General features: G+C 46.0%; 1 protein-coding gene across 1 annotated transcript; it reads left to right on the forward strand.

Moving 5' to 3' along the window:
- Positions 1-1,131: 1,131 nt before the first annotated feature.
- On the forward strand, positions 1,132-8,865 carry LOC110486945 (coagulation factor X). The gene is made up of 9 exons (XM_036941695.2): positions 1,132-1,516; positions 2,363-2,543; positions 4,949-5,118; positions 5,685-5,709; positions 5,898-6,011; positions 6,128-6,262; positions 6,507-6,622; positions 6,853-6,970; positions 7,202-8,865. The coding sequence occupies exons 2-9, from the start codon at positions 2,453-2,455 to the stop codon at positions 7,735-7,737; spliced, it is 1,305 nt and encodes a 434-aa protein (XP_036797590.2). The 5' UTR covers positions 1,132-1,516; positions 2,363-2,452; the 3' UTR covers positions 7,738-8,865.
- Positions 8,866-10,458: the final 1,593 nt, after the last annotated feature.

Consider the following 10,458-nt stretch of genomic DNA (forward strand, 5'->3'; position numbering starts at 1 on the left):
AAGGATTGAAAACCCTGTGTTGTTTGGCCATTCAACCAATGACTGGAGAATTCCACACCAAAGGGTGTGTGTTACTGAGGACAAGGTCGAGGATTCATGGAAGTGATGCTTCATTTCAAAAGTTATGTTGAAAGCTCAACATTGTCAACCACATACAATACTGTTCAAAAGTGTGGGGTCACTCAGAAATGTCCTTGTTTTTGAAAGAAAACACATTTTTTGTCCATTAAAATAACAACAAATTGATCAGAAATTCAGTGTAGACTTTGTTCATGTTGTAAATTACTATTGTAGCTGGAAACGGCAGATTTTTTAATGGAATATCTACATAGGGGTACAGAGGCCCATTATCAGCAACCATCACTCCTGTGTTCCAATGGCACATTGTGTTAGCTAATTCAAGTTTATAATTTTGTGCTGATTAAAGAAGCAATTAAACTGGCCTTCTTTAGACTAGTTTAGTATCTGGAGCATCAGCATTTGTGGGTTCGATTACAGGCTCAAAATGGCCAGAAACAAAGCAGTTTCTTCTGAAACTCGTCAGTCTATTCTTGTTCTGAGACATGAAGGCTATTCCATGCGAGAAATTGTCAAGAAACTGAAGATCTCGTACAACGCTGTGTGCTACTCCCTTCACAGAACAGCTCAAATTGGCTCTACCTAGAATAAAATAGGAGTTGGAGGCACAAGTGAGCAAGAGGACAAGTACATTAGTGTGTCTAGTTTGAGAAACAGACGCCTCACAAGTCCTCAACTGGCAGCTTCATTAAATAGTACCCGCAAAACACCAGTCTCATCTTCAACAGTGAAGAGGCCTACATAGAACCATAGGATAATATTAACAATGTGAATAAACACTGGATGACTGACAGGGGGCGCTGTTTTGAAGCCACTACGAAGCCATTTTAGTATTTCTCCTCCAGTGTAAAATTTGTATTTCTCCAGTGTAAAACAAAAAACATTTGGAAGCTATAGAAATGCATTTATTAACGTTTACATTCATTTTTGCCATGTATATTCTACTACAGACACCTTAATGCATACTTTTAAATTATTATCTCATTAGAGAGTACTAATGTTACTGTCCCAACTAGAGAAACAAATACTAATGCATGTAATTTTGTCCTTGAAGCATTGGAGAACTGCTCCTTCTCAGGAGTACCAATATGGCGGCTGCTTCAAACCTCTCAATGGCCAGTACATACAGTAGCATGAACAATCCATGATCGGGTTACAGTAGAACGGGTTACAGTAGAACGGACCCATACAGTATAGTAGCCTACATACAGTATTTGTATTAATGGCTTTGAATAAAGACCGCCCTCACGTGGTTGATTACACACGTCGTAGTGGCCTGAAAAAGCAACATTGGAGTGTGATGCTGTCAACCTCTATTGCGATCTCAGAGCCGAGGATCCACACGGTGAACTGCGTGTCGGGACCAGAGAGAGAACCAACCGAACAGGCTTCTGTCATCCTTCTCATTCCGCCCAAGCCCCGGCTGAAGTCCGACGCGGTAGGTTACCGTGCATTTTTTACCGTTCTAATCATCATGCGTTTTGCCGCGCCCTGAATAGCGGTCCATCTCTCCAATAATGGGATACGCGTTGCGATTTAGGTAGCATAATATAGCGTGGATGCATGATAGGCCTCTATATTTTCAAGTATCGTTTAAGATCCATACATTCGTATGTTTTTAGCAGTTTGTGGTAGCCCAAGCTTTTACAGCATCATGTCAGATTAGTCTGGTCGTGTCATATGTTGTTTTATAGATGACAGCAGCATCATTCACAACATGAAACCAGTTCATATTCATGTTGGACTAAATATAAACACACAGGCCTGTTTTGTTTTGTTTGTTCTGTTACAGCCAATCTATTAAACTAACTATTTGACTAGGCTTAATACCAATGAATCTAGTTTGTTTGGTGTGTTTGATGTTATCCCTCTTTGTTGTTTATGATTGGAAATGGATGAAACAACAATAAACTGGGTATAATACCACACGATGGCAGCATTGTAACCAAGTCCGGGGGTTCTTTAGAAAATGCATTGTCACTGTTCTGATGGGATCATTTGATGTCTTAACTCTATTAAACAAACAGGTTGTTGATTTTGAGGTATTTTTATATAGAGAGAGAGGAAGCTGCAAGACTGAAGTTTAAGATTTTAATGATGATCCCAAGATCCAAAAGCTTTTAACAACACTCACAACAATTAGTCTTCATCCTCTTGTTTTGTAGGTTACTCTGATATAAAATGACCCTCCTCTTTGAAGCTCATCCTGACAGAAAGTTATGTCATCTGTGATGTCTATGTCAGAATGTGGGAATCTCTGAACTCTGGTCCTTGTTGTTTTTAGGTGTGAACTTTGAACTCTGCTGAGGTGAACTGACAGGATTAGACAGACAAACAGCCAGACATTCAGACAGACTGTCCTCTAGCTGCCACCATGGGCTCCCTAGCCACCACTGCCACCCTGCTTTCCTTACTGCTACTGGGAGCTGTGACGTGCAGACTAGACACTAAAAACACCAAGACAGGTAAGGGACCAGGGACACGATGCTGCTGGCTGGTGGCCCTGAGCAACACATTTGACATTTTAGTCATTTAGCAGATGCTCTTATCCAGAGCGACTTACAGGAGTAATTACAGTAGGGTTATTTACCTTGCTCTAGGGCACTTCGACAGATTTATCACCTAGTTGGCTCGGGGATTCAAACCAGCGACCTTTCGGATTCTGGCCCAACGCACTTAACCATTAGGCTTCCTGCCGCCCCCAACAAAAGGGCACAGAGGGACTTTCCTTGGATGGTTATTTTCCCTGGATAGCCAATCCAGCCAGTAATGAAAATTGATTATTTAGAGGGCTCACTGGGTTCCAAAGCTCTTAACATTGAAAGGAGGAACTCACATCCACTAGACAGGACACCAGGACAGGGAAGAGAAGGGGCCTGTTTATCCAGTAGACAGGACACCAGGACAGGGAAGGGGCCTGTTTATCCACTAGACAGGACACCAGGACAGGAAAGGGGTCTGTTTATTCAGTAGACAGGACACCGGGACAGGGAAGGGGCCTGTTTATCCACTAGACAGGACACCAGGACAGGGAAGGGGCCTGTTTATCCACTAGACAGGACACCAGGACAGGGAAGGGGTCTGTCTATCCACTAGACAGGACACCAGGACAGGGAAGGGGCCTGTTTATCCACTAGACAGGACACCAGGACAGGGAAGGGGTCTGTTTATTCAGTAGACAGGACACCGGGACAGGGAAGGGGCCTGTTTATCCACTAGACAGGACACCAGGACAGGGAAGGGGCCTGTTTATCCACTAGACAGGACACCAGGACAGGGAAGGGGCCTGTTTATCCACTAGACAGGACACCAGGACAGGAAAGGGGTCTGTTTATTCAGTAGACAGGACACCGGGACAGGGAAGGGGCCTGTTTATCCACTAGACAGGACACCAGGACAGGGAAGGGGCCTGTTTATCCACTAGACAGGACACCAGGACAGGGAAGGGGTCTGTCTATCCACTAGACAGGACACCAGGACAGGGAAGGGGCCTGTTTATCCACTAGACAGGACACCAGGACAGGGAAGGGAAGGGGCCTGTTTATCCAGTAGACAGGACACCAGGACAGGGAAGGGGCCTGTTTATCCACTAGACAGGACACCAGGACAGCAAAGGGGTCTGTTTATTCAGTAGACAGGACACCGGGACAGGGAAGGGGCCTGTTTATCCACTAGACAGGACACCAGGACAGGGAAGAGGCCTGTTTATCCACTAGACAGGACACCAGGACAGGGAAGGGGCCTGTTTATCCAGTAGACAGGACACCAGGACAGGGAAGGGGCCTGTTTATCCACTAGACAGGACACCAGGACAGGGAAGGGGCCTGTTTATCCACTAGACAGGACACCAGGACAGGGAAGGGGTCTGTCTATCCACTAGACAGGACACCAGGACAGGGAAGGGGTCTGTCTATCCACTAGACAGGACACCAGGACAGGGAAGGGGTCTGTTTATCCACTAGACAGGACACCAGGACAGGGAAGGGGCCTGTTTATCCACTAGACAGGACACCAGGACAGGGAAGGGACCGGTTTAACCAGTAGACAGGACACCAAGACAGGGAAGGGGCCTGTTTATCCACTAGACAGGACACCAGGAAATGGAAGTGGCCTGTTTATCCACTAGACAGGACACCAGGAAAGGGAAGTGGCCTGTTTATCCACTAGACAGGACACCAGGACAGGGAAGGGGCCTGTTTATCCACTAGACAGGACACCAGGACAGGGAAGTGGCCTGTTTATCCACTAGACAGGACACCAGGACAGGGAAGTGGCCTGTTTATCCACTAGACAGGACACCAGGACAGGGAAGGGACCGGTTTATCCAGAAGACAGGACACCAGGACAGGGAAGGGGCCTGTTTATCCACTAGACAGGACACCAGGAAAGGGAAGTGGCCTGTTTATCCACTAGACAGGACACCAGGACAGGGAAGTGGCCTGTTTATCCACTAGACAGGACACCAGGACATGGGAAGGGGCAGGATGACATTAGACAAGGATAGTTTGTCATGGAGGCATCAGGCTACATTCTTAATGGAATCTGAGACCTTTTTTGGAAGTGGGGATCCGTAGAGTCAAAGGTACTGTGTGAAGAGTGTTTAGGTCTATTGGTGTAGTTTTGTGCTTTTTTGGCACTGGGTTTAGGCCTTAGTTAATTAGTAACAAAGAATGTTACTATTGTACTCTACTACATAGATTTGACAGATTTAGGCCGAGAATCTGTATTAAACTATTTTCAAATGTGTGACCTAACTATTTAAGTGGAATCAGGTTATATGAAAAATAGACTATCCATTGAGATAAAAAATATATATTTTGTGAATGAGTATCAAAAGTACAACAACTAAAATCCCCCCCCCACCCCCCAGTGTTCCTGGACAAGCAGGAGGCCAGTGAAGTGATCACCTTATCCCGCCAGAAGAGGGCCAACGTGGGCAACGAGGAGAGCCTGCTCCCTGCCAACATGGAGAGGGAGTGTCTGGAGGAGGTCTGCAACTACGAGGAGGCCAGGGAGATCTTCCAGGACTCCTACCGCACGGTGGGCCAATGCTCCCTCTTCCCACTGAACAGATTTCTTTCCTCATACCTCCCTCTATTAGACTCCCTTCTTTCCTCACCTCCTTCAGCTCATCCTTCCTTTTCTCACCTCAGACGTCCTCTTTAACAACCTCCAAACCTTCCTCCTTACCTTGCTTCTCTCCACTCATCTCCTTTTTTAAAATCTATCTTCTTGCTTCTGATGATTTTGTAGACATTTTGAATCAAACTGACAGTGGACTTCTGATGATTCTGTAGACATTTTGAATCAAACTGACAGTGGACTTCTGATGATTCTGTAGACATTTTGAATCAAACTGACAGTGGACTTCTGATGATTCTGTAGACATGTTGAATCAAACTGACAGTGGACTTCTGATGATTCTGTAGACATTTTGAATCAAACTCACAGTGGACTTCTGATGATTCTGTAGACATTTTGAATCAAACTGACAGTGGACTTCTGATGATTTTGTAGACATTTTGAATCAAACTGACAGTGGACTTCTGATGATTCTGTAGACATTTTGAATCAAACTGACAGTGGACTTTGTTTTGATCTTTCAGGATATCTTCTGGTCAGTCTACATAGGTAAGTGTAATGATTCTGCCTGACGTTCTCTTGGAACATATCAGAGTACTTAGTATTTTGGGTTACCACTCAGTTGAAATCCATGTGATTTGGTGTGACAGTTAAAATAGCTTCACCCCAGAACACGTGTCTTGTATTAGTGAATGTACCATTTGACTGGCTGTGTTGTTAACCCTGTGTGTGTACAGATGGGGACCAGTGTGCAGAGAAGCCGTGTAAGAATGGAGCCATGTGCTCAGACAGCGTGGGGGGATACGACTGTGTCTGCAAGTCAGGCTTCTTTGGAGTCCACTGTGAGAAAGGTGAGAGACGTGAAGGACCCAACACCGAGTTGGTGGGGAACTCATGTTGTAAAAAACGTCAACAGTGAAGAAGCCTCTCCCCCTTTCTCTGTCTTTCTCTCTGTGTGTGATTGTAGATCAGACAGTGTGTATGTTGGACAAGACCAAGGGCTGCAGTCAGTTCTGTAAGCCAGGATACCAGTCCTATGAGTGTTCCTGTGCCCGTGGCTGGAAACTAGAGGAGAAGGAGAGGGTGAAGTGTATTCCTGCAGGTCAGTCACCATATTCTACTATGCTATACTATACTATGCTATCCTATATGTTAAGTGATTCTGTACTGTATTGTGATATTCTAGCCTCATACGCAACATCCTGATCTCGCTAGCGGATAGTGAAACAGAATGTAAGCTTGCGAGATCAGGATGGTTCGTACGAGGCTAATGCTATGCTATACTAGATACTAAACTGTACTATACTAAACTATACTCAGTAATTCTCCCTCCATCCCTCTCTCAGTGACATTCCCCTGTGGGAAGGTGAACAGCCTAAGCCAGTGGACAAAGAGACAGTCAACCAACATCGCCAACAACTTTGAGGGACTAGCCTGCAACTCTGGAGAGTGTCCCTGGCAGGTAGGAAAACACACACCACTATGAGGTACACACACACACACACAATTCAAACTAGGTACACACTGTCCACTGACAGGCACTACTATGCTCTCAGATTCATTTTTCTCACGAAGTCAACCCCTCACTATCAAAGCTACAGCACATTAACCCAATATTCCCATAGTTGTGATAATGTATTTTGCGGTGTCATCTCTGCTGTATATTGTAACTGTTGTGTTGTCATTGTGCAGGCCATTCTGAAGAGTACAGAGTCTGTAGGGTTCTGTAGTGGTGTCATTCTGAAGGAGAACCTGGTTCTAACTACAGCCCAGTGTGCCCAGAAATACGTCAACTTCCAGGTGGCTGTCGGTGAGTGCTCATCATGGGGCATCATGTCCAGTCTACAGGCTCAGGCTCCACTGGTGGTGTGTGTGTGTGTGTGTGTGTGTGTGTGTGTGTGTGTGTGTGTGTGTGTGTGTGTGTGTGTGTGTGTGCATGCGTGTATTCATTCCTGCGTGTGTGTGAGAGGGTATGTTTTTGATTTGCTTTACAGTATGTGTTCCTTTATTGATTTTGAGTACTTCGTCCCTCCCCTCCCAGGCAAGCGCCAAACCGCATCTGAAGATGGCGAACAGACGCTCTATGTCCAAGTCGTCCACGTCCACCCCCGCTACGTACCCGGTCGCCCTGACAACGACCTGGCCGCCCTCGAGCTCCGCGAGCGCATCGTCTATAAGAAACACGTGGTCGCTGCCTGCCTGCCCGAACGTGACTTTGCAGAGGTCGTCCTGATGACTGGCGAGTATCCGGCCGTGGTCACTGGCTGGAAGGACCCCGTGGACGCCACGGAGGTCCAAGGCCCGCTCACTCTCAACCACCTGGCGTATGAGCGTTTGCCCCAGTGTGTGGAGAGGCACCCGGGGTTGGTCACCAACAAGATGGGCTGTACGACAGTGAGACCCAAGGGTGACTGCATCCTGGGGCCGGGGAGTCCCATCCTATCTCTCCACAGGGAGGTGTTCTATCTGACCGGGGTAGTCTCCAGACCAGCAGGGGCAGACTGTAGTCAGGGTTACATCTACCAGAAGGTGTCCCGTTTCCTGCTCTGGCTGCAGCCCCTCATGGACTCACGCTAAGGGGGCTCTGAATCCCAAATCAACCCCTAGTCCCCACCCCCTATGCAGTAGGGTAGATCTGAGAGGATTGGAAAGATGTCCTTTAAGCTATATGGCGCCAATTCCCGTCTATCGCCTATCAGAAGGCCAGATGGAGCTACCACCATATTGCTTATACCGGTCCAATCCTCTCAGATCTATGTAAGTGCTTCGTGGCTAGGGACTAGGGGTTTGGGATTCAGGGGTAGTGATCAGGGAGAGGGAGGGTACAGGGAAGAGAGGGAGAGGTTGAGGGGGTTAGGATAATAATTGTGAGGGTTGATGGTATTGGACAAAGGCTTATATGGATAGGAATTAGGGAAGACAAGACAGGGAGAACGGAGGTGACACTGTCAAGGAAATAAATAAATGGAGGATATTCAAATATTGGATAGAGATGGAAAGGGATAGGGGTCATGTGAGAGGAGAAGAGGAGGGAGGGAAGACAGCTGAACAGGAAGCATGATGAAGGAGGGAAAACACAATGTAAAGAGAGGGCCAGAGAAAATGGGGGAAATTGAGATGCATTCCGTTTGTGTAACATACCTTACTCTTATCTTAGGCCCTTTTTCATTGGAAGGGTCTGGTTGTCCGTATGGCTGATGTCTTTTGCTTAAATTATCCGTTGTCGTTTTAATTTTTCCATATAATAATTAGGCCTATAAGTTGATTTCCACCTATCGTATAGTATATGAGTTGGGTACTTGAGAAGACTCATGAGACCATAAGCTTACTGGTAAAATGTACATGCGGGGGTATTTCAGGGGTTCTCTAGGCAAAGCAAAATTCTGTTGATGGTACAGTTAGCGAAAAAGGTTGGGAACCACTGCCCTAATGAACACAACCCACATCTGTGTAGTTTTCTGTTTATCCCACAAGGTGGCGGTCTTTTCATTAAAATACTATTGTATCATGTCCTGCCAAATATAGTACCTGGCTGACTGCAGATAGACTAGGGGAACATTAAATAATGCAGCATGCGTGTTCTGTTGCTCTTGTCTTACTCTTAACTGATGTTTTTTTCTTGGAGAGAAGGGTTGGTAATTGCACTGTATACCTTTTAATGTTAATCACTTTACTAAGAATGTATTAATAAAAGTTCACCTCTGATCTGGTGTCAGTTTAATTAATTACTGAGGAATATGGGTCAATTGAAGAGAAGGAAGAACAAAAGAGAGGGAAGACCACACGTATACTCTCAAGTCTGTTCTGCAGCGCATTAAGGAACATCTCCGTCAAAGTAAATGTGTCACAATGACGACGAGAGAAGCCGTCTATAACTTTGCAATGCCGTCAACTGTAGCCTACGTTGATCTCCAGCACCTTCTCAAAGCTCTTATATGGATCAGAACCACTGCTTTTCCTGCTGGTGTAAAGGACTTTCACTAGCATGCCGAGAGCAATCTAGCAAGAAGCAGGAGACTCACACAGACAGATTTGGTGATCTTATCTGTAATAGCTGGCATTTGAGTCTAGAATGATCACTTCTACTCCCACTGCTACAGACGCTACATCATTTCACTATTGTGTCCAATATCAAGCTGCCATCACAGCCACATTCCCCCTAGCGTTGTTTGGCAACATTTTCCCACAATCCATTGCAAAGACACTACTCTCTATCTTCTCACAGCCTCCTTGGCGACCTCGGCCTGGTCCGGGACAGCTCCCAGCCTCCTGTGTAACCCAAGAAAGAGAGGCGGAGCAAGGGAAGAAAGACAAAGAAAAGAAAGGAGAGACGCCAAATGGCCAATAACAGAACCTTTCCTGACACTTTTGATCGGGCACTTGAAAAGGGAGTCGGAACACCCCTGCCAAAGCCTGGGGGCCCTCGCCGCTTTGGGGCCCTGGTTGCCATGGCATTCTCCTAGGAGATGTCTCCTGGCTCCAAAATATGCCCCCAGCTCCTTTAGCCTCTGTCCAATAGAGATGAATTTGAGTGGAGCTCCTTCCTTCCTGTGCCTGGCCCCGTGTGCTGGCCCTGCCACATCCTTTCGCACCGCAGTCCTGAGACAAGCACACCAGTACTGCCCAGCCCTGCAGGGAAATGGGCAATGTGTAGAAAACAACGCGGACACTTCAGGTGGATACACAGCAGTGTTGCCAGATTTAATTGACACTTTCACACAGAAACTGAGCAAAATTCCCACCAAATCTACTATAAGGCAGCGTTCACACAGGCAGCCCAATTATGATCTGTTTCACTAATTGGTCTTTTGAACAATCATATTAGTTCTGAGAAGATCTGATGTGATTGGTCAAAAGACCAATTAGTGTAAAGAATGTCAGAATTGGGCTGTAAACACAGCCAAAGTAGTCAAATTGTAAGATGGAGAAAATTCCCCCAATATGGCAACTCTAATGTAAAGAATGAAACAGGAGGTGGTGAGAGAGAGAGCGGTTTAGGGAATGAGACTCACTGGGTGTGATGAAAAGGTGAGAATGGAGGAACATGAGAGAGCCTGTTATTGATGTGACAGAGAGAAGTGGGATTATGGCCCTTAATATAAAGTGCTCTCACTTTGAGCTGACAGAAAAAAACATTGCAATGTGATAGAGACAGCTGGGGAATATAGTTAACAGTGATTACGCCCCAAATGGCACCCTATTCCCTAAGTAGTGCACTATATTTGAACAGGGTCTGTAAAAGTAGTGCACTGTAAAAGGAATAGGGTGTCATTTCAGGACAAAGCCAGTATCTACATA

Source organism: Oncorhynchus mykiss, chromosome 13, assembly GCF_057628025.1.
Source record: "Oncorhynchus mykiss isolate SJ-2025 chromosome 13, ASM5762802v1, whole genome shotgun sequence".
In the NCBI taxonomy this organism is placed as follows: domain Eukaryota; kingdom Metazoa; phylum Chordata; class Actinopteri; order Salmoniformes; family Salmonidae; genus Oncorhynchus; species Oncorhynchus mykiss.

Coding starts and splice junctions, on each gene's coding strand:
- LOC110486945 (XM_036941695.2), top strand. CDS start 2,453: ATGGGCTCCCTAGCCACCACTGCCACCCTGCTTTCCTTACTGCTACTG. Junction 2,544..4,948: donor CACTAAAAACACCAAGACAG/GTAAGGGACCAG, acceptor CCCACCCCCCAG/TGTTCCTGGACAAGCAGGAG. Junction 6,623..6,852: donor CTGGAGAGTGTCCCTGGCAG/GTAGGAAAACAC, acceptor GTCATTGTGCAG/GCCATTCTGAAGAGTACAGA.